The following is a 22,113-nucleotide window of genomic DNA, read 5'->3' on the forward strand; positions in this document are numbered from 1 at the left end:
ACAGAAAGGAAGATTGTTGGGCGTTGGAATATACTTTCTCCAGTTTGGGAACTTTCCTTGGGCGTGGCTTTTGGTACCACTTCTCTTTCCTCGCAGCAATGATCTGGCATCGCACCCACCGATAAGAGATGAAGCATCTGGTCGTAGTGGGTGCATGTTATCTCGACACTATTCTCACCGTCCCTCACTATCCGGGCGAGGATGAAAAGCTACGTGCAACGTCTATCAGCCACCGACGGGGCGGAAACGGTCCGGTAAGTCGAAAACAGGGGATCTATGATAGCGTCTGCCATGGTCGAGACGCAAGGATGTATGTGATCGAGGGCTGCTCTCCCAGGTTGGCACTCTAGGAAAGGTCGAACACGCGTCAGACAAGCAGCAGCGGCCCCAAATTCACTACACAGACGCCGTCGTCTCCCTAAAGAGCCGCTGGTTAACAGATTGATGCTTAGAATACTCTCGAAGTCCTTGCTCAGCTTCTCCACCACAAGATCCCCGACAACACACGGCATCCCACTACGATACCTCAGCCTGCGTCGCCCCGACCGAGCCTCCACCTGATTTCTACGCTCCCTTCAAAACAGTCCCAAGCGGTATCAAATATCGCCTCGTCACTGGACCCCACTGTGGATATCGATCACAGCATTTTCCGTGAGTCACACACCGAGCCTGCCTCCAGCTATATCGTACGCAGCTCTACATCTGGCAGCCGCACGATCGTCAACTACAATGATCTGCCAGAGATGACGGAGCATGATTTTCAGTCCGCCGCAGAACAGCTTCTTTCGGACGCCGAAAGTGGAAGTCGAACTGCAACAGCAGCCACGCATGCAGCTTGGTGGTCAGCTTGGTGGTTCCATTTCGAAGGCCGCATTCCAGAGGTAACGCTGCGGTGCATCAGATATGTCCGCGAGCGATGTCCTGAAGCGACGGTAAGTGTCGAGGTGGAGAAGCCGCAACGAGAAGGTCTCGAGGATCTGGCGCGGGCAGCGGATGTGGTTTTCTACTCACGAAGCTGGGCAGCGGCACGCGGATACACGAGTGCGGCAGAATGCGTCAAGGAACAAGCTGTGCGGACGCGCCGAGACACAAGGCAAATGCCTAGACACGCGGGCACTCCCAGTATGCTGTCAATATGTACATGGGGAGAGCATGGAGCTGCACTTTACGCGCCTGCGTGGCAGGAGCCAGTCGAGGCGCCAGCCCTAGAAATTGCAGATGGAAAGGTTGTTGAGTGAGTACTTCTCCCATCTAGGACTCGGCGGAGTCGGTATCTGGGTATCCAAGGGCTGAACCAAATTTGCAGCACGATTGGCGCTGGAGATACGTTCATCGCGGGCATGTTACACGGTTTCCTGAGCGTTCAGGAGCGTTTTGCTGACTTTGTGCGGATTCTGGTATTCGCTAACGAGCTGGCTGGGTTAAAGGTCATGCGCGAGGGATTTGACGGGCTGGCTGAAGATGTCTACCGGAGAGCGACGGATCTCGAGCGCGTGATTCTAGGCATGGAGTGACATTGTAAGGGTGCCGCATGATCTATACGGCAACGACTATTGATACAGGAGCTTTCAAGGACCTCGTCTTACCGTAGAGTCGAAGTGTTGTTGACAATGTTGACCAAGGATCACTCCGGATTCTGGAACCCCAATGCCAAGCCTGAATATGTACTAGGCCCAAAGTGGGATAGTATTCCACTCTCGCTACGCCAACCACCCGTGAGAGTTCATTACCTCTCTTCCTTTGATACAACTGTCCATCTACGTTTCGCTGTAGTTACCTCTCCATCATTTCTGCTCGACAGGGTCACCCCGCCCACATCAAACATGTCGTCAAAGAAGGATATGCGCCGGTCCGACCTGGGTAAGCAGTAGGGAGTGGGATCCCAGAGCTCAGCTAATAAAGCCCCAAGTGATTCCTTATGTCGAGCCGAAGCCAGACGATAAGGCCGACTTTAGCTCGACGTTCAGCAGCACAATGCCCATGGCTGCGGTAAGTCATGTATGATTCGAATGGCAAAGCTCGCGGCTGACAAGTGTCAACGCAGATGTTTACAAGGAACAAGTAAGGTCTTCCATTTCCTAATGCTAGAGTATGGGCTAACTCCGAGGCAGGATGATCGGCTGGTATGATTGAAACCCACATCTTTAGGAGAGCGATAATTGACGAGGTCAGGCTTGCGCTGATGATGTCTCTCCTGAATTGGCTGGGAGAAACCCCAGCTCAGAGGGCGACTGCCACCCAGCCTGGTTACCTTACCTTTGGCATGTCAAGTAAGTCATGACAGTCCTGTTCAGCGAAGATATCGGAACTAACAGCAACCAGTTCTTGCCGTCGCCGTGGTATGTGGTGTCCAAGATTATGTGGGAAATGCGCTAACACGTACAAAGACGTATATGCCTCTGTTTCTGCCCCCTACAGCACAGCGCGGCGCCCCGGCCGCAGCCGCAACACCATCATAGCGTAGGGCCGTTCTTAGATCTGCGCTTCCACACAGCCTTGCATAGCGACAACAAAAAGCGATCTCTTGGAGGGTCTGGTGGCGACCATTGGGCACCTCAAAGCTTTGATGCCTACCATATGTACTCAACCACCTGTAGATCTATAACGGCAGAATGTGCAATAATACGCTTCTGACACATGGGTTTATCACATGTCGTTGACTCGCCTCGCCTCGCCACAACCAGATGTTGGATCTTGGGCTCATGTTTCGGGATTCGCCACGGGCGCGGAAAAACTAAGAGTCCGCGGGCTTGGCGGTCGAGGCCTGCGCCCGCAAGGCCAACTTTGCCTTCAACCGCCCGGGCTTCCTCCTCTTCTCTTCATATCCAACAACATCTTCACGAACCAGACTCTCCACTCCTCAACTCGCACACGGTCGTCGATAAATCCCACAGACAATTCTCCCACATTACCCAACCCCAGAAGAACCACAAACGCACGCGTTTATGTCAACTCAAATCCAAAATCTCAAGACATTTGGTAAGCTTGCCCCTCCTTGGCCCAACTCGTCACAACATCATCGCAGCCTCACTTTCCGACAACGACGTAGCACATTCGATATCGCCCAAGACAACGGCGTCCCTTCTGCGCGTGCTTCAGATTCTATCGCATGAAGGGATCCGACTTGCAAATTGCACTGCTACGTGACGGCGGCTAACAAATGACTCAGACCCCTTCGCGGAGGCCGACGACGATACTGGGGAATCCAAGCAAACCCAGAACTACATCCACATCCGCATCCAACGTAAGCCATATTGTCGCCATGCCAGAATCGCACTAATCCGTCTCAGAGCGCAATGGTCGTAAGACTCTGACCACTGTTCAAGGCCTCCCGAAGAAGTTCGACCAGAAGAAGATTCTCAAGGTCAGCAGCCCACAGAATACAACCCAACACATGCTGAGCAATGTATTAGGTGATCAAGAAGAAGTTCGCCTGCAATGGCACCATCGTCGCCGATAGTGAGATGGGCGAGGTGATTCAGCTCCAGGGTGATCAGCGAAAGGATGTGCAAGAGTTCTTGGTCGCCAAAGATGGCCTCGAACTCGATGCGAAGACTATCAAGGTACGACACATTCTCACTACAATCGTCGCTGCAAACTACTGACAAACCGATCCAGGTCCACGGTTTCTAAACGCTTCAGCTGGTGTCCCGCGCGCTTCTGCTCAGCCATGGAGGACGATTAACGAAGTGTACCCACGAACCAGACCATCTTTGAGTCGGATCCGAGATCCCTTCTGGGCTTGCGCCTCTACGGCTTCATCAGAAGCCTTATCAGCATAGCGACATCCGGGACATGAGTCAGGGCGTTTGATACCCACGATAGACAGGTGTGCTCGAAGCAATGACGGATTACGGAGGCATGACACGATGACGAGCCTCGTCTTTGGGCAAAGGTATCGTGACGGTCCCAGTATCATTTTCGAAGTGCAACGGGAGTGAGGGCCAGCCTTTCCTTCATCTCAAGGCCGTCGCAAACTACAGGAGCAGCATCGTCAACAATGGCATCTGATTCTGTATTACTCTTCTAGCCACTGTGCATTGGTCGTTTGAACATGTGTCATTGCATGTTCCGTGAAGGATGCCGGCTCAGAGTTAAGCAATTCCTTTTCGTGTCCGCCATGCACCATCGTAAAGCCCATCGATTTGCCAAGATCTATCCGATCGCTGACTCGGATCGGTCCCTAAATTGAACCATCCCCGAAGAGCTGTTGTCATTACTCAACCGTTTGAGTCAAACCTCCAATAAACTCCCCTTTATGCTGCTACAAAATTACAAAAAGAAAAAACAGCGTCTACCTCAACTGTACCTGCCCACCCACCTTCATACCCTGTAACTTCTCCACCATCGCCACGCCCTCCATGATCCCGCGCCGCAGGCCGTCCGACCCAACACCAGCAGGAACACCAACACCACCGGCACCACTACCACCATCAGTAGGAGGCAGCCGCCCCAAAGCCTTCTCATACATGGCCCTAGCCACGCCATAGTGTCCCTGCGACGCGTACCCTTTCCCCAGAACGGCCAAACAGTTGACCGTGATGAGCGCGTGCGCGCCGACCCGCGACTCCAGCCCCGCCAGGCACGCCGTCAGGACCGCCAGGGCGTCGCCGACGCGCGGCCCCTCGCTCGAGAGGTGCCAGCCTCGGTAGAAGTCGATGACGAGCATGCTTGGCTCTGTGGCGGCGCGATGGGGGTGATGGGGGTCATGGTGGTGATGGTAGTGCAGGGAGTCGCTGACGCGGGTCATGAGTGAGAAGTGCAGTTCTGTGGCGATCGGGTCGTGACGCAGGCGGGCGTGCAGGTAGTTGAAGGGGGCGGCGAGCGGGTTGGGTGGGTTGGTGGGTGGGGCGGTGTTGAGGATGTTGCAGCAGGTTGAGAGGTAGTGTTCGAGGCGCTGGGCGTCGGCTGGGTCTGAGGCGAAGCTCATGCTGGCCCAGTGCAGGAATGTGAGGATGTATTCGTTGGGTGGGGTCTGAGTCAGCAGCTTCTCGAGCTGCGAGGCTGCTGCTGCGGCGCCCGCTGCTGGTGGTGATGATGATGGTGGTGAGGTCTGGGTGCCGGTCGGTTGCAACAGGTAGGGAGCGGCGCAGGAGACGACCGTGCGGCGCTGTTGGTGGCTTCTCGATAGGGGAGGCAGCATGATCGACCCTGCGGACGACTTGACGGCGCACGCTTCCAGTTCTACGTCGGCCTTGAAATGGTGCGCTGCCTGCTCCAAGTTGCAGCGTTGGGGTGGTGGCATCGGTCGCGGCTTGCAGCTGGGGGCAAGACGAGGGCTCTGCCTAACCCACGTGTAGATGCCGACATGGCCCAGCATTCTATATGCCCGCTGAAGCCACATGTCGTCGAACCGGCGATCTCGGTCATCCAATGCAGGTCGTTTGGGCAGCTGGCTCGCCTGCATGACCGAGCCATCCCACACCAGGACGAAATGGGTGCCCAGCGGCCCTGCCCCGTTCGTGCTGACGACGATGTCCATGGCCTCCAGGACCTGGACAGGCAGGCGTTCAAACGATTTCACCATCCGATTGATCCTCCGGCGATACTTGGAGGCGGGTGGACAGAACCCGCTCTCGTTCTTCATCAGAATGCGCGTCTCTTCGAGGGACCGGCCCTCCCGTCGATACAGGTCGCAGATACGAGGCAGCTGGGCTGCCCATTCCGAGTCGCTGGGGTTGGTGCGTAGGATGAACTTCATGTTCTCACACAAGACAGTCGAAAGGTTCCTTTCTTTATGTTGAGTTGGGCGCTGCTGGCTTCTGCGTGAGATGAAATGTTGTACGTTGGAGGAGGGGAGTAGAGAGCGGTATGCCACGCGCATTGCTGTATACACACCCTGGTTGCATCGGATCTACCTTGGGGCCGGATGCTTTAACCGCCGGCAAGCATAAACCTCCTGAAGAATGTCATGTTATGTCAAGTCATGCACTCATCCACCAACCCGCTCTCTCTTCACGTAAATTCAGCTGCCCTGCCTTCAATCTTGCCCCAGCGGTGATGATCGATCCCTCAAGAGCAGTACTTGTTCTGCGGGCTGCATTTCTCCCCTCTCCAGACGTTGTCGCGTTCGTCTTTGAGAAACGCAAATGAGCAATGAATGTGTGTGGGAGGAGTGGGCCAACGATGCGTGCAAATGAAACGACGCAAGGCAGCAAACTAGCAAGGCGTAACTTGGGGCATGATCTGCAATGTGCAAGCAGTCAAAAGGGGGACAGGCATTGGAAATACATATTGCTTTACGAGACAGTGAGGCGAGGGGTGGAGGAAGGCGGGGAGGGGCGTCGGGAGAATCTAGTTAAGGAAAGCTGCTTGAAATAGAGAACTAAAAAGACCAGGGGCCTAGGGTCCCGCATGAGGCCTTCTTCATGGGCCAATCGAAGTTATGTGGTGAGAAAAGCACAGAAGCGGCTCTTAAGCTACGGGAAAGAAGTCTGGCGTTTTTACAGAGGAGTGTGCGTAGCATTTCTATCAAACCTATCTCATCCCCTCCCCTTCCAGCCCCGAATCCCCAAAACCGGCCTCACACAAGAATCTGTTTCAAAAGTAGTCGGGGCGACTGCAATGCCGAAATCATCGCTCTAACTTGGGTGACTGCCTTGGAAGCCTGGCGAAATCTAGAGGAGAGAGATCGGGCTGCACTGCACGTTGACGAGGCCCTGCAGGGAGTCAGTATTGAGTGCTGAAGTGGCGAATTGGGAAAAATTGTCTTACGTTCTGGTCGCCCTGGCAGCAGGCAGCGATGTTGTTGCCGCAGGCCTTGTTGAGGGGCACTTGGACGCCGAGGACTAAGGTGAAAGAATCGTTAGTGAAAAAGGAATCATGAGGGAAGTGAAATGTACCAGCGACGGGAATCTGAACACAGTTTCCGCCCAGAATACCGTCGAGCAGGCCGCCCAACAGGCCGTCGGCAGAGTCGCTAGAGGCGGAGTTGCAGCAGGAGATGGTTTGGTTGTTCCCGCACTGCTGGGCAGCTTCGCCCACAGTCACGTCGCTGTCGCTGGTGCCGGCGGCCTGAGGAGCGGCCAGGACGGAAGTAGCCATGATGGCGGTGAGAGCAGTGAAGGCTTTGGCGAACATCTTGAAAAGTTGTTTGGGGGTGTTTGGGCAGGTAAGTTGCTCGAAGGTTGAGTAGGTGAATGGGTTATTGATGAACGAGAGGCTGTGAGGCTTGATGGATGACTGGAACTGCTCGGAGTGAGGTTTGAGGTTGCTCTTATACCCTTTTCTTCGAACTTTTCAGCCAGGATGAAGAATGTTGATCGGCATCAGGTCGCTGCGAAACTTGTTGATGTTATGCAGACTTGCTACGGCTGCTCACTGCAACAGCCAGTTTCCCAAGAGCCTTTCCGCTCCACCAACGCATCCACAATCCTGTCATCACATAGCAAGGCAAGGCCAACTTGTTCCCAAGATTCTTCCTGAGGTCTCGTCAAACTTAGTTTCTTAACTCAAGATTCAGGGGCTCGCAATAGTGTACGCTCAGTTGGCACAGTACTGCACCCAAAAGGAGGCGGACATGTAGGATACTGCTGGAAGAAAGTAGAAGATGGAATTAGCCTTCTAGCTACCTCTCAGGCCTGTGCCTCTACGCATGATCGTTGCACCGTGGTTCGAGTCCTGCACTGTAGCACACTGTCTAGGTCGGACTTGTACTGAATGTAAGGCCTGATGCAGTGGAATGTGCTCTCAGCTAGGGCGAGTCAGGACAGTGCCTAACTAAGCACCCGGAGGCTTTGTCGTCGGATTGCTCACCACGACGGCTCCGTCCATCCGACGCTGTTTTCCATCCGGTGCATATTGCCTCTACACCCAAAGCGGATGTATGAATGACTCGCAGGAGGTCAATATAGAATTTTAGTAGCGTTCCAGCCGGGATCGACAAAGTGGAAACGTCAAAGTACGTAAAACGTCCAATACGCTGGCACATCCGAGAAGCAAGAATACATAGTACTCGGAAGCCGGAAGATGGTCCGAGCTCCTTTCGCAGCGTCCTACGTATCATTGGATCTTCTTAAATCTGCAGGGAGACCAACCTTCGCGGAATGAGCCGACATCCCATCCAGATTAGGACCCCAGAGGGTTGCTGATCTTGATCTACTTTGGTCAGGCGGATCATTAGCTCCACGACGGATGAGCTGCCCCGTATGCCTGACCATGTATTACCGTAAAGTCTTGTTGTCGCAGCAGGTCAACCTTGCATTCTTCAACATATCGCGCGGTCTCCTTCGATGCAAGAGGGAGCATGCGCGCAATGATTCGCTATGCGCCCTTGAATTCTTGGAAGACCAGATGCCAACATCGCCCGATCTCACGCAGTGGAAGGTCACTGTGAGTGAGAAAGAAAAGGCTCAATGTCATAATGACATTCTTGGCGCGGTTGGGTCGGCTGGCGACTCGGGGACCAGATGACAGGCCGGTCGTAGTTGCCAGGCAATTGCAGAATCTGTCAAGCGCCCGGAAAATGAGGCCAGGTGACCATGCTGGACGAACGACCGGTTATGTGAAATTGAACGTCGAGTGGTAGGTAAGTAGGACTGTAGGAGGTGAGTACCTGACAGCCACGAGGTCGGGTCGGAATTTCCTTGATCCGGCAACGACTTATTACTACAGCCTCGCCAACGTCCTAGAGAGCTTCACTAGTCTGGGCCGTTGCGACTTTCCGCGTTACTCGGGCGCCTCCTAGGATCCCACCTTGTCTTTCCCATAAGATCCTAAGGCTCTGAAGCCTTTTCGAGTACCCACACAACCGCCTTCCCAAAGCGATGCGGCCGCCTGTCGCCGCAGACCACAGTATCGCTGGCGTTCCAAGATGACCCGGCACCACCATACGAACGGTCATTGACCCAACCACCGGCACCAGCACCGGCAGCAGCGACAAGCACGAGGGCCGTTGAAGAAGATGGAGCTGCACTCGCCAGAAGAAGCGCACGCTACCCACGCGTAGCCGTCGCGCTGGGAGTCCGCAAGAGATGGTACATTCCGCTGGTGATATGTCGGGCTTCGTGTACTAGCACGGCCATCGTGTGGGCACTTGTGGCAGCTCTGCAGCTATTTCACCTCGTCAAGCATGGGGAGACATATGACGTGCTCACCGGCAGGAGTATCGTGGAGGAGGATGTGTATCATTCGTCCTATCTGGAACACTACCGCTTGGCCGTGGTGCAGATTGCGCTGAGCTATCTCTGGGTAAGTGCTCTCTCGTAAAGGCCTCTCATGAATGCAATGCAGTGGATGCCTCGTCCATGAAGGACCGGTATCTGAGATGGAATGTTGCATCCTAGAAGATGACTGACGCTCTGCACAGGCCAGCACGGCAGCGTATCTTGCGCATATCTTTGCATCGTCACTCATGTCACGATGGCTCTTGCACTACTCTCCTCTGGCTGTCACGCTTCGACTGTGTAGCATCTCTATCATGCTGTCCTACATCGGCATGCAATCGTTCCGAATCTTCGGCGCCGTTGATCCCAATCTGGTAGCGTTGAGCCGCAGTCTCCCCATCTGGATCATCATTTCGATTGTCCTCCTGGTGCTCTATTTCACGACACAGCAAGACATCTCGATAGAAAGGGATCGGGATGACCGAAGGAGGAGGCTGCTTTTACGCATCAAGTGTCTCTACGCTATCGCTGGCAGCAGCCTACTCAGCTTGCTGATGCTAGTCTGTTTATTGCAAATCAACACCGTGGATTGGGCGGATGAGACCTGGAGGCAATGGATCTGGAGGCAGGTATTGAGCCTTGAGGCCTATTGGAACGAGCGGGTGAAAGGGACTAAGCTCGAGTTATAGGGTATTTGGTCTTAATATCAGGAAGCTCTGCTTAAGAGCATTGGGTATCTGTCTTTCTTTCTGTAAATTGAGGCCTTTCATCATTATGTGTTGTTTAAGCCAGCTCTGGCGTGGTGCCAATCCACCATGCGGCCAGGTCATGTGACCGAAACCGAGACCAGGCCCCGAAGCCTCGCCGCTTGAACTTTCTCACTCCTCGATTTCCGCATGCGCTCTCCATGCTTCCCTGCGCACTCTAATTTATCAACTTCGAAGAATCGCAGCCATCATGTCGTGGCGCAACCAGGGCATCACTGGCTCCAATAACATTCCTCTCGGAAATCGTCGTCGGTTCGGCGACAGTAATGGTGACTCGCGCGATGGTACCAATTCTCCGTACAACGGAGATTCTGGCAAGCGTGGTCGCAGTCCTACCAGAGGTGAGTCTGTCTCCTTTTCAGCTTCAATACTTACACCATATACTAAACGCAAATAGCTGAACCTGCTGCCGATGGCGTGAAACGACGTAGGAAGCGTAACCGGTGGGGTGATGCTACCGACAACAAGGCGGCTGGCCTCATGGGTCTCCCGACCAAGATTGAAGCCAACATGACCTCTGAACAGCTTGAAGCATACACTTTGCACTTGCGTATCGAAGAAATCAGTCAGAAGCTCCGAATCAACGATGTCGTTCCTGGTGATGGCGACAGGTACGTTGTCCTCAACCCTCCTAAAACACCCATCACTGACTTTCTACAGATCTCCTTCGCCGCCTCCGCAGTACGACAACTTCGGTCGCCGTGTCAACACTCGCGAGTTCCGTTATCGCAAGCGTCTCGAAGACGAGCGTCACAAACTTGTCGAGAAGGCCATGAAGACTATTCCCAACTACCACCCGCCATCTGACTATAGACGTCCTACTAAGACACAGGAGAAAGTCTACGTGCCTGTCAACGACTATCCCGAGATTAACTTCAGTATGCTAACTAACCCTCTAACTCTGTTTCAAGCTTTCTGCTTTCTAACCCTGCTGGCCTACCTTTTGCGCACCTCCATGCGATTGGTAGCCGCGTCCCCATCCACTAACCATGCCGTCCGCCTGTTTTTACCAAGATACAATGACTAACACTTAGCTTCCTCCTTTTTAAAGTTGGTCTACTCATAGGTCCCCGTGGTAACACTCTCAAGAAGATGGAGACTGAGTCTGGTGCAAAGATTGCAATCCGTGGCAAGGGCTCTGTCAAGGAAGGCAAAGGTCGCTCTGATGCCGCTCACACCAGCAATCAAGAGGAGGACCTTCACTGCTTGATCATGGCCGACACCGAAGACAAGGTCAACAAAGCCAAAGAGCTAATCCATAATGTCATCGAAACCGCCGCCTCCATCCCCGAGGGCCAGAACGAGCTCAAGCGAAACCAGCTACGCGAATTGGCGGCTCTCAACGGTACCCTCCGTGACGACGAGAACCAAGCTTGCCAGAATTGTAAGATCTCCCCACCACGCTCCATCATGCAGGACTAATCTAGAACAGGCGGCCAGATTGGTCATCGCAAGTACGATTGCCCCGAGCAGCGCAACTTCACTGCCAACATCATCTGTCGCGTGTGCGGCAATGCCGGTCACATGGCTCGCGATTGCCCCGACCGACAACGAGGCAGCGATGCACGCAATCAAGTTCCGGGCTTCGGCGCCCCACCCAGACGCCTCGGCGCAGGCGATGCTGTCGACCAAGAGATGGAGGTAAGCCAGATTCTCCTTTCGCAACTAAGCTGAAGCTAACACACGCAGAATCTTATGCAGGAACTCTCGGGCAACCCATCGAATGGTCCAGCCGCGCGCATCGAAGCTGCCCCTGGTGGTGGGAACCCCTGGGACCAAGGCGGCTACGGCGGCGGGGCTGGTGTTGGCGACGCTGCTCGTCCTTGGGAATCTCGTCCACCTGCGCAATCTGGCGGTGCTGCTCCTTGGGCTCGCGAACAGCAAGACAGCTACGGCAGTGGTGGCGCAGCTCCATGGGCTCAACGACAAGACAGCGGCGGCTATGGCAATTACGGCGGAGCTCCTGGAGCCCCTGGTGCTCCCGGCAGCGGTGCTGCGCCGTGGCAAAGCCAGCCCCCTCCCCCACCACCCCCGGGGGGCGGCTACGGCTATGGTGGCTATCCTGGCTACGATCAAGGTGGCTATGGTGGCGCCCCTGCAGCTCCTCCCCCGGGTCTCAGCGACTTCCTTCAGCAGTACAGCCAGCAGGCCCCTCCGCCACCTCCTTCTGACATCCCTGCTCCTCCCCCTGGCCAGGCCCCTCCTCCACCTCCTGGAGATGTGCCGCCTCCACCGCCTCCATCTTAGTTGGGCAACGATGTGGCCGACAAAGGGACACACTTGGACGTTGAGGCAAATGACTATGTTCGCGGTTGCTGGGTCGCCCCTACCAGGGCCTATGCTACGGTGGAGCAAGGATACGAATTTGAACATTCAGTGGTGGAGCCGCAACCAAAGTATTGCAATAGCTTGGCTACAGGTTGGTTGTGAGTAGAAAGGTGGCAAGTAGGAGCTCGATAGGATCGTTTCGCAGCAGTCATTGTACGAACAGGCACTCCAGGGGGCGTCTAGGCCGTAATACTATTCCTCAATGCTTCGTGTACAGAGTTTCCTGCCTTGGTGCTTCCAGACGTTTCCTAACACCGAGGTTCCGAAAGGACCAATCAGAGCTGTGCATGGACCCATCTGCTTCGATGGAGACGAAAGTGAAAGTTGCCTTCCATCTTCAACTGCACTTCTCATTTCATTCCTTCTTACCTATCCTTAACACGGTCGTCCCATTTCAACCTCTTCCATCTCGAAATCCACTCAAGATGCCTCGCTCATCTCGCGGTTCAAGCCCTCGTGCGGCGCCTCCTCGGCCCGCCCCTGCTCCTGCCAGAGCTCCCCAACAGCAGCAGCAGCGACCCATGACTACACAAACCGCCCGACCTCCTGCGCAACAAGCACCCCCTGCTCAAGCTGGCCAGAGTCCTGGACTGTTTGGCCAGATGGCCTCCACTGCTGCGTAAGTCATCTTCATATATTCCTTGTGGCAAGATAGGGCACCCTCTCGAGCTCATCACTGGAAAGTCAAGACCTCACTAACCTCTACACAGTGGCGTCGCAGTCGGCTCATCCATCGGCCACGCCATCGGCGGCTTTTTCGGCGGCGGTTCCTCACAAGCAGCTTCTGAGCAGCAGCAGCAGTACCAGCAGCCCGCCGAGTCGTACGCTCAGCCCGGCGGCGCCATGGACTCAGGCCTCTACAACAGCTCCTCTAATGCCAACGCCGCCTCCGGTCCTTGTGCGATGAACATCAAGCAGTATACCGACTGCATGAATCAGAACCAGGGAGACATGAACATCTGCGGATGGTATCTGGACCAGCTGCGGGCTTGCCAGCAGGCTGCGAAGCAGTACTAAAGTGGCTGTTCCTGAGTAGTAGGCTGAGGGTGGGGGAGCATGGGGAATTTATAAAATGTGGTACATTTGCATAGCATGGCGGTTTGGTGGCCAAAATTTCAAGAACAAGACAAATGACAAAACGCATTGCTGGCATGAATAAGGAAAGGATTAGCATAGAGGAGAAAAGAGACGGAGACGTTATTGAATGAGATTCAAATCTTCACTCATACGACTGTCACATCAGGTATTGCTGTCTCGTCCTCTCCTCCTTGTACAGCTACAGATCGATGAGGAGGCCCATGAGACAATTACTCTTGCCTCTTTTACACTGACGGAGAGTCCTGCTAACAAATTTGAAGCTGTGGCAGCCAAACTCGCCCGAGGCTTGTGTCGTGGACTGCCCAGGTCAAAGATACCTCGTCTGGCCTTACTTTGCGTTCACTTCCCCCTTACCTGTACCTGACACCTCGAGCGCGCCTCAGACGCGTGCCTTCCAAACAACCAATTTTCACTTCAAGTCTGAACTCCCACTTGGCCAGTTCTTCTTCCGTTCTCAACTTCTCTCTCCCACTCTCAAGGATTGGGTGTCTCAATAGCGTGCTCCAATTTGATCTCTACATCCCCACTACTCCCCCTCAAGAGCAGGTCTTGTCGAGAAGTACCCGTGCGGACTTCGCAGTATAAAGGAGCACTCGGCCGCGCAGTGGAAATGGCACTTTAGTAGTGGCAATAACCTACTGAAGAAGCAAATAAGAACCTTCGAGTTCCAGCGAAACAGGGCAGACCAAGGATGGGAACAACGAGAATGCGAAACCTGCAGGGTCTGGGTCAAAGAAGACGAAGAAGCGAAATGAAGCCCGCTGAAAGGCGAAGAAGGCCAAAGATGCTGCGGCCGCGGAAGGCAACGACAAAGCTAGCACGGAGCTGACCGGTGATGGAGTCAAGGTGTCGGAGGTTGAAGGTGAGGATGAGGTCATGACAGCTTCTGCAGAAGCGCTGTTCGAAAGCCTTGATGGCTTGCCCTTTGTTCCAGCCGAGAGTTCAGTTCACTGAGCATGTCTTTGGCGCACAAATCCATGATTTATGGCCAACAGCAATACGTGCTGGCGGCCATCGTCCATATGCAACGACCATGACGACAAGGCTCAACATCGAGGAAGAACACTGACATCGGACCGCGACGGGAAGCCCGAGACTCCGTTTCAAGAAGTCATGAAAGTGCCTGAGACGATCATCGGCTTCTATGGAGTGAGCACTTTAGTTCACTATCATTGTGGCAAGCACGGTGCTGCAAGGAAATGCTTATGATAATAATATCGGGATGTCTCTATCGACTGAGCTCAGAAATTCGAAAAAGTAAGGCGTTAACGAGGACACTATCATCATCACTAGATAAATAAGGGGTCACAGTCTTTCATGAGAGGCTATTTAGTTGACAGTGCTTGCTGAGGTAATGAGAAGGCCTGTCACAGAATTCCCATAAAACAGAACCCGCTAAAATTTACTGCGCTGTGTCACGAACTGCCAACCCTCTTTTTGATATGCTTGAGTCTTCTTCGATAACAAACCAAAAGATCAGACGCATAACAGTACTGGAACACAAAGTTCCTCCTCAAATGCCAGGGGCCGATAAAGACCTAAAACCTCGCGCAAATTCTACTCTGGACTCTCCTCCTGTAGACCTTCCTAGTTCAAGTGCACAATACACTCTATCTCACCCTGCTTTTCGTCAGCGTCCTATTGCTTCCCCTTAATCTCCCATTTCTCGTGTCTGCTTTGACAGAGATATTTGACCTGTGGGGAGAACTCGAAGCTTTAGGGATAGAATGACTTGTCTTTGATGAGTTACTGGGTGACTCGAGGACTTGAGTTGAACCTTGATTTCTAGGCACGCAGAGAACTTGGTTAGGGGAGGAATAGTGGAGATACAGGGCTGAGCAACGTCAGGGGCAGCCAGGGACTTTATCTTTTTCACAGTGGCTCGCTCATCCACTATAGTGTATAATACATGCTATAACCGGAAATCAAGGTTCAAGACACGAGCTCGAGTTATGGTACGCCCACCGGCGGTAGAACCAGCGATGGATGCTGTCCTTGAGGTCAAGATAGAGGTCCGTTTGGTCGGGGAAGTGCTTCTGCAAGGCGGATATTGGCACGGCATGCTTTTCTGGATCCATTTCGAGCTGTTCCAACGACTCAGAACCAAAGGAAAGATGCGCTGCAGAGATGTTACGTAGATTACTGCATCCACGCCGTGCCTGTAGCGATACTGTCCTCTCTCCTGTTTGGCCGTTCGCTACCAGTCTCGCCACCAACTCACTGGAACCATATCGACGACAGCCCTTTTTGGGCGGACACCACCCTACGACATCCTTTGCCTGAAAGCCAATTCTCTAGGATCTCTCCACATCGTGCACGGATTGAATCGCCAAGCACCACGATGCTCCCTACCAAACCAGTAGTGTATGATAAAAGGCACAAAGAACGGCACGGCGGGGAAGTCGTGCATGCCACCTTCGAAGGTCCTGTCAGCGGTGCCGAACACGAGCGGGGCGATTCGCCGCTACGCTCTGGTCAGTAACATTCACGGACTGCTAGGGTAGAAAATAGCATACGTTGTCCGTGGCCATCAAGATCTTCTCCAAACGCTTATAGGCTTGTCGTATCCGCTCGCCGTCGTAAACGTCGAGAGCTCGCAGCGTCTCCACCTCATTGGAGAGATGCCGTGTCAAGGGCTCTGCAAAGCCTTCGATGAGACTCTTGAGCTGCCCTCCGTCATAATCCCTGGGAAGACAGGTGCGAGAGTACTCGTAAAATCGATCGAACCCTGGCGTGAATGCTCGATGCTGTTCGACGTTGCGCTCCATGATCCCCGGCACGCCCGAGATCTGCTCGATGCTCGGGAAGAAGCTCTGTTCTTCTGCATCGTGGTGGTGATGCATGGATTCACACCAGCACTGGCAATAAATCAGGAAGTCCTGGACAGCGCTCGAGTCACCGCGCGGTATGTGAGCTGCCTGGAGATAGATGGCATTGAGTCCTCGCAGAATGCCATTGTGAGCAAGCGCCATTTGTGTTGCCACATAGTATGCCGCATGAGAGGACTACAGGCGTACGTTGAGTGATGCGGAGGCAAAGCAGAGGACTGGAATACATACATCCTTCGAGAAAGGTTCGGTAGAAATCAAATCGTACGGCTTATCAGCCCATGGGGAAGACAGGACAATTCATCAAGTACTCGCAGCCGAAGGCGACATCGCCTCGTAGTACGATGGGCCTACTCGTATATACTATACAAGCAGGGCTTGCGAAGCGCGGCTCGACTCGACCCCGGCTGAGTTATCGAAGAAAGCAAGAGGTGTAACTCGCCTCCGATCTACAAGGTAATAGCAGTCATTCGGACGTGATGTTGGCCAAAGGTGCGGGTGGTCCGGATACCCCCGGCTTCTTCCACCATCGAAACGGGTGGGGGCCTAGATCGCGGAGACGAGCCTGATGATCGACCTTGCGAGACTAAGCTAACTTGATGCATGTAACCAAAGTTCTTCTCGGCGTTTTGTGTAGAGCTTTCGACTCAAGGCTGCGCCTTGCAGAACTCTGCCTTGGGTTGAGTGCCTTGCTGCCTAGAATGACGACACCGCCCATTCGTATGGATGGCATCTTTGTGCCGTTTGTCGCCAGCGAGGACCGCCAGATAGTCATCCGGATGACTTGATGCTTTGCGTGCAGAATTAGTAGAACCTACTTTCGTATAGCTTGATCCAGTCTGCGTCACGATGGCTGAGGACTGGGGTCTAGCCTCACTGATAGTCGCACTATGCGCACTTACGCTGACACTTTCCCCAGTGTCTCTGGGTTTCATCGCAAGCGTCATATCGCCTATCCTGAGCACCATATGGCCCTCGCTAGGAAAATGCGAGACCTTTGAATGGACGGACATTCCAGACGGGGCTCTTCACACTTGTGAACACCCCCCACAGTCTTGCAGCCACGTTGGCGCCCAGATCACCCCGGAGAGCTGGGAGGCAGCAGCGTCACACTTCTTCGCATTCAGGCGTGGCAACTTCGTTCGAAAGCCCAAACAATTAAGCCTGACCACGAGATACATCCGGACTGATACGAAGACACTAAAAGCATTCCTGTCACTTCTGAACGGTCACGCACTTTACGAAACCGGAAGATCTTTCCAAATTGTCTTCAAACCAGTCGGGGGATTGACGACTGCGTATGTGAAGATACAACGCGGACTTCCAAACAGTCTCAATCATTTCTGCAGGCTGGATGTCACCAAGCGCGAGATGGAACTCATTTTCCAAGGGTATCCGCCATGGTATCAGAACCCGCTTTCCGTGGGCAGGGGCCGCCATGTGACGCATCCAATCATTGACGAAAGTGATCTGCATCGGGGAGGATGGATATTCGCCGTCGGACTGAGTCCGACGCGCCCAACCCTTGGGAACTTCCTGGAGATCAAGGGCGGCTCTATGCTCATCGTAGAGCGGGGTCTCAGGCGCGTGATCCGCTGTTTAAAAAATCTCGAGTTGGCCTTCTACGGTGAATTGAGAGTATCGGCTGCACATACACTGGTGGAAGGCCTTCATTGGTGGTACGCGGTTGGCGGTGGCTACGGTCCTAGTCGAGCGCGAGAACTCTTCTACAAGGCAGGTTTCAAAGACCTCCTTGTCGGTCCGGACTTCATCGAAGGTCTAACGGACTCACAAATCATTACAGGGATGAAAGTTTTCAATTACGATGAGCCACTCACGGACAAGGAGATAACGCAACTGCGGCCTGTGCTTGAGAGTGTTGTCCGGGCGTCGGTGCTAGGGGTTCGAAAGGTCATCGATCACGTAGGTATTCCTATTATTAGCACAGAGGAGATCATGCCTTGCAGTCTGCCACCTGAACTGACAAACGATGGGTATGTGTACGTTCGAGAGAGATGGGATTCTCTGGAGGATTGATCAATGCTGTTAGAGAGCTGCAGCCCAACGCCCCGACTATGCCACGGTAGTAGAATCAGCTGGGATCTGGGACTCGCTGCCTGAACAAACTTGGTCGAGGCTCAAGTTCAAGCAGCAAGTACTAGGTTGTAAACATACCAAGCTTGAGTGAAGATAAACTTGATGTTCTTCTCGCAGTGGACTCCTGACGAGTTCGCAACAACTTTAATCTAACCAATACACCACACCCCCAATCCGACACCCACTGCCTCGACATCACTCTACAACTGCGCCCGATCCTTCATCCCCGCCTTGACCTGCCCCTTGACCCGCTTCGACACGCTTTTGATCTCCGACTTGAGCGCCTTCTTCTCCTCCCTCGACCACTTCACCTCACCACTCTTCTTGGCCCGCCGCATGTCCTGCGCGTACGCGGTCAAGATACTCGCCGTCTTCTCGAACGCGCACTCGGTGCAGTGGCCCTCTTCCACGGCGTCCTGCAGCGCGGCGATCAGCGCGGTGACGAAGCCCTTGGCTTTGGGTTGCTGGAGTTCGTGGTCGAGGTGGGGGGTTTGAGAGGGGCCGTGCTTGGAGCAGGGACCTGGAGATGAAGGCCTGTTGAGACATTACAAGTTAGTTGCCTCGGCGGGCTTGAATGTGGGATCCAGACTGACTCTCGCTTTTCATCGGGAGGGTACGCCCGTGCCTCGGTGGTATCGTAGGCTGGGAGGCTGCCCGCCCAGTGGGATTCCATCTCGGTGGTAGGGGACACGGCTTGCTGGGTCATTTTTTTGTTGATTTACGCTTGATCAAGTTGTAATTAATCTCCAGAATGGTTGACTTATTGTACAGATCCGTCCATGGACGCCATTCCGCCGTCTATAAGTATTCCATCTCCAGATATGCAGCTGCCTAGAGGTCTGCTCGGCCGAAGCACCCTCGCTGCGAGCCTCGCCACACCGAGCCCGAGGAAGGCCCGCCATTGGCTTGATCAACTTATGTTGCTGCCTACCTGCTTGTGGTAGTCTCACCGACGGTCCTTGCATCTGTCCGAAGCCAGACTGTGTCAGTGAAGAGTGTCACCTTGACTCTCAAGGCCCCCTCGGCGCGACCGCAGAACAGGTTACTTGTCTTGAGGCAGTGGTAGGTAGACGCACGCCGACCATAGACGCAGTCCACACCGCCGTGGGGCAGTTTTCAATATTTCAACATTTCATATTCGTCCGTCGATCTTGCTAATCGCTTAATTTCTTGACTCATACGCTTGTTAGTACCACACGCAGACCCTGCATGTTGCATTCGGGAGGAGCCTTAGTGCCCCTGACAGCGCTATAGACTGTTGGCATTGGTCGTACACGCGCAAAATCCTACTGTGTCCGGACCTCGGTCATTACCATTGAGTCACACGCCACTACGTCGGTTTACACCGGCAAACAATTGTATATAGATTCTTTGTCCAGTACCCTCGACGAATCTCGCACCAGATTCCCCCGAATCCTCTCTCACCACCCCAAACCACCCCCACCATGAACCCCTCCCAACCGCGCCAACGCGTCCGCTCCCTCCTCCCCCACCTCCATCTCGGCTTCCACGCTCCGGGCCCCCTCAACTCCCTGACCGACGTTCCCGGCGTCCTCGTGCACACCAGCTCCATTCACCGGCCGGCAGGCCACAACCCGTCACGCCCCGCCTCCGTAATCAACACGGGCGTCACCACCATCCTCCCGCGCCGCGCCTGGTTCGACTCGGCCTGCTACGCCGCCATCTTCAGCTTCAACGGCTCCGGCGAACTCACCGGCAGCCACTGGATCAACGAGACCGGCCTGCTCAACAGCCCCGTCGTGCTGACCAACAGCTTCTCGGTCGGGTCCTGCTACGAGGGCATCTACCGCTACGCCGCGCGCGAATACGCCGACAAACACACCGGCCTCGCCGATTTCTTCCTGGTGCCGGTTGTGGGCGAGACCTACGATGGCTTCATGAACGACATTGCCGCCATGGCCGTGACGCCGGACATGGTGGTGAAAGGCATCGAGGCCGCGAGCGCCGATGCCGTGCCGGAGGGGAACACCGGCGGCGGCACGGGCATGCTGACCATGGGCTTCAAAGCCGGGACGGGCAGCGCCAGTCGCGTCGTACGAGGTATCGTCCGCGGCGAGAAGCGCGATTTCACCGTAGGCGCCCTCGTCCAGTCCAACTTTGGCAAGATGCAGGACTTGCATTTCGGCAGCGTACCCGTGGGGCGGATCTTTGAGGAGCAGGACCGGCAGAAGAAGGAGCAAGAGCAAAATCAAAGCCAACCCTTGCCCGAGCGCAAGAAAGATGGCTCCATCATCGTCATCCTCGCGACCGACGCCCCGCTCCACCCCACGCAGCTGGGCCGGCTCGTCAAGCGCGCCACCGTCGGCCTCTCGCGCGCCGGCGGCTTCGGCTCCAACTCGTCGGGCGACATTTTCCTCGCCTTCTCCACCGCCAGCGAGGTTCCCCGGGAGCCGCCCACGGACGCCGGCATGAGCACGTGGGACGCGCGGCTGACGGCACGGGTGGAGCAGAGTGTCGACGTGGTGCAGGACACGACCATCAATGGCCTGTTTGAGGCGGCGGCCGAGGTCGTGCACGAGGCGATTCTGAATGCCATGTGCATGGCCGAGGGGATGGAGGGGCCGGAGGGCCAGAGGATGGAGGCGATTGATTTGGAGAGGGTGAGGGCCGTGGTGGAGGGGTATGGGGCGGGGAGGTGAGGTGTGTGTGTGCTCTGCATGACCTATACCAAAGCTGAGAGGAGAACCGGTCCGTCCATTTGATAAGACTGTTTTTTCGGTACGCGGACACATTACACGTGGACACAGGGCAAAACCCCCTCCCTCCGAACCAAACAATGCGGCCGATCTACCAAAATGACTACCACTCAAACACATCATTCTTCCAATCCCTAAACCCACCACCCGTCGTCTTCCGCGACGCCCCATCAATATTCCTCATCAGCCCCTCACACACCCGGTCCAGCGGCTGCATCACCTTCAACATCCGCTCCACCAACTCCCTCGGCGCCTGACTCATGTCAAACATCCTCGTCAAATCCGTCTTGACGGGCCCTGGCGTCATCCTATTTTTGCCACGGTCAGCTCTCACAACACAAATCCAATCAGATTCAATCCAGCCTTATCCCATCCTTCCCTACTCAAGTAGTGGCCGACAAACAAACTCCAACGCCCGACAAACGGGATTCAATAAACCGGTGGGAAATGGGCGGTGAGTGAGTGAATGAGTGAGTGAAGAAAACTTACATCTCAATATCAACATCCTCCCCGACCTCAAAAAACGCCTTGCGCATCACATGGTTCATCGCCGCCTTACTCGCGCCGTACGCGGGCGTGCTCGCGTGCAAATGCCTGTCAATCATGCCCGTCGACCCAATCGCCGACGAAACCGCGATGAATTTCGCCTCATAGCCTTCTTGGGCTTCCTTGGCCTTCCTCGCCTCTCGCAGCAACGGCAGCGTCGCCTGCAACAGCAACACGGGCGCCGTGCAGTTGATGGCCATGTGCGCCGCGATCTCCTCGGGAGTCAGAGTGGCCACGGGCCCGCGCGAGAGGATGGCGCCGGCGTTGGCGATGACGACGTCGATGCGGGAGATGGCGTGCTGGGTTTGTAGGGTGGTGATGGCGCTGAGGGCAGCGGTGGGCGAGGTGCCTTCGTAGGGGAGCATGATGACCCGCGTGCCGGGGGCGCCGGAGGGGTTGGATTGGAGGGAGAGGGAGGTGGGGTGGGAGGGGTCGCGCACGAGGGCGATCAGGGTGGTATTGGGGCGGCGGAGGAGGATGTCGGCGAGGCCGCGGCCGATGCCGCGGTTGGCGCCGGTGATGAGGTAGGTGGTGGTGCTTGTGGTTGGGTGGAAGGCCATGGTGGTGTTCTGTCGCAGAGCGGGGTTTTGTCTGGGTAGTTGCTGGGCGAAGGAATGGATGGAATTGC

General features: G+C 54.9%; 12 protein-coding genes across 12 annotated transcripts; 7 read left to right on the plus strand and 5 right to left on the minus strand.

Annotated features, from left to right (window-relative positions):
• Positions 1 to 128: 128 nt before the first annotated feature.
• HMPREF1541_02726 (uncharacterized protein) lies at positions 129 to 1,514 on the plus strand (the record flags this gene model as incomplete). Its single annotated transcript, XM_008717081.1, has 4 exons — positions 129 to 254; positions 453 to 798; positions 847 to 1,234; positions 1,307 to 1,514. 4 exons carry the CDS (start codon positions 129 to 131, stop codon positions 1,512 to 1,514), a joined length of 1,068 nt encoding a protein of 355 aa, XP_008715303.1.
• A 1,431-nt stretch (positions 1,515 to 2,945) lies between these two features.
• On the plus strand, positions 2,946 to 3,605 carry HMPREF1541_02727 (translation initiation factor SUI1; the record flags this gene model as incomplete). The annotated part of the gene is made up of 4 exons (XM_008717082.1): positions 2,946 to 2,979; positions 3,170 to 3,244; positions 3,291 to 3,364; positions 3,414 to 3,605. The coding sequence occupies 4 exons, from the start codon at positions 2,946 to 2,948 to the stop codon at positions 3,603 to 3,605; spliced, it is 375 nt and encodes a 124-aa protein (XP_008715304.1).
• Positions 3,606 to 4,294: 689 nt separating this feature from the next.
• Positions 4,295 to 5,701, minus strand: HMPREF1541_02728 (uncharacterized protein; the record flags this gene model as incomplete). Its single annotated transcript, XM_008717083.1, has 1 exon — positions 4,295 to 5,701. The coding sequence occupies one exon, from the start codon at positions 5,699 to 5,701 to the stop codon at positions 4,295 to 4,297; it is 1,407 nt and encodes a 468-aa protein (XP_008715305.1).
• Positions 5,702 to 6,617: 916 nt separating this feature from the next.
• Positions 6,618 to 7,080, minus strand: HMPREF1541_02729 (uncharacterized protein; the record flags this gene model as incomplete). Its single annotated transcript, XM_008717084.1, has 2 exons — positions 6,618 to 6,659; positions 6,715 to 7,080. 2 exons carry the CDS (start codon positions 7,078 to 7,080, stop codon positions 6,618 to 6,620), a joined length of 408 nt encoding a protein of 135 aa, XP_008715306.1.
• Positions 7,081 to 9,418: 2,338 nt separating this feature from the next.
• HMPREF1541_02730 (uncharacterized protein) lies at positions 9,419 to 9,793 on the plus strand (the record flags this gene model as incomplete). Its single annotated transcript, XM_008717085.1, has 1 exon — positions 9,419 to 9,793. The coding sequence occupies one exon, from the start codon at positions 9,419 to 9,421 to the stop codon at positions 9,791 to 9,793; it is 375 nt and encodes a 124-aa protein (XP_008715307.1).
• A 268-nt stretch (positions 9,794 to 10,061) lies between these two features.
• HMPREF1541_02731 (branchpoint-bridging protein) lies at positions 10,062 to 12,118 on the plus strand (the record flags this gene model as incomplete). Its single annotated transcript, XM_008717086.1, has 6 exons — positions 10,062 to 10,212; positions 10,269 to 10,482; positions 10,532 to 10,749; positions 10,923 to 11,255; positions 11,304 to 11,512; positions 11,561 to 12,118. The coding sequence occupies 6 exons, from the start codon at positions 10,062 to 10,064 to the stop codon at positions 12,116 to 12,118; spliced, it is 1,683 nt and encodes a 560-aa protein (XP_008715308.1).
• A 506-nt stretch (positions 12,119 to 12,624) lies between these two features.
• Positions 12,625 to 13,216, plus strand: HMPREF1541_02732 (uncharacterized protein; the record flags this gene model as incomplete). Its single annotated transcript, XM_008717087.1, has 2 exons — positions 12,625 to 12,818; positions 12,910 to 13,216. 2 exons carry the CDS (start codon positions 12,625 to 12,627, stop codon positions 13,214 to 13,216), a joined length of 501 nt encoding a protein of 166 aa, XP_008715309.1.
• Positions 13,217 to 15,560: 2,344 nt separating this feature from the next.
• Positions 15,561 to 16,269, minus strand: HMPREF1541_02733 (uncharacterized protein; the record flags this gene model as incomplete). The annotated part of the gene is made up of 2 exons (XM_008717088.1): positions 15,561 to 15,761; positions 15,814 to 16,269. 2 exons carry the CDS (start codon positions 16,267 to 16,269, stop codon positions 15,561 to 15,563), a joined length of 657 nt encoding a protein of 218 aa, XP_008715310.1.
• A 705-nt stretch (positions 16,270 to 16,974) lies between these two features.
• On the plus strand, positions 16,975 to 18,162 carry HMPREF1541_02734 (uncharacterized protein; the record flags this gene model as incomplete). The annotated part of the gene is made up of 1 exon (XM_008717089.1): positions 16,975 to 18,162. One exon carries the CDS (start codon positions 16,975 to 16,977, stop codon positions 18,160 to 18,162), a length of 1,188 nt encoding a protein of 395 aa, XP_008715311.1.
• A 260-nt stretch (positions 18,163 to 18,422) lies between these two features.
• Positions 18,423 to 18,928, minus strand: HMPREF1541_02735 (uncharacterized protein; the record flags this gene model as incomplete). Its single annotated transcript, XM_008717090.1, has 2 exons — positions 18,423 to 18,756; positions 18,816 to 18,928. 2 exons carry the CDS (start codon positions 18,926 to 18,928, stop codon positions 18,423 to 18,425), a joined length of 447 nt encoding a protein of 148 aa, XP_008715312.1.
• A 739-nt stretch (positions 18,929 to 19,667) lies between these two features.
• On the plus strand, positions 19,668 to 20,882 carry HMPREF1541_02736 (uncharacterized protein; the record flags this gene model as incomplete). The annotated part of the gene is made up of 1 exon (XM_008717091.1): positions 19,668 to 20,882. The coding sequence occupies one exon, from the start codon at positions 19,668 to 19,670 to the stop codon at positions 20,880 to 20,882; it is 1,215 nt and encodes a 404-aa protein (XP_008715313.1).
• A 542-nt stretch (positions 20,883 to 21,424) lies between these two features.
• On the minus strand, positions 21,425 to 22,045 carry HMPREF1541_02737 (uncharacterized protein; the record flags this gene model as incomplete). The annotated part of the gene is made up of 1 exon (XM_008717092.1): positions 21,425 to 22,045. The coding sequence occupies one exon, from the start codon at positions 22,043 to 22,045 to the stop codon at positions 21,425 to 21,427; it is 621 nt and encodes a 206-aa protein (XP_008715314.1).
• Positions 22,046 to 22,113: the final 68 nt, after the last annotated feature.

The sequence above is a fragment of the Cyphellophora europaea genome (genome assembly GCF_000365145.1).
Source record: "Cyphellophora europaea CBS 101466 unplaced genomic scaffold supercont1.2, whole genome shotgun sequence".
NCBI lineage: Eukaryota > Fungi > Ascomycota > Eurotiomycetes > Chaetothyriales > Cyphellophoraceae > Cyphellophora > Cyphellophora europaea.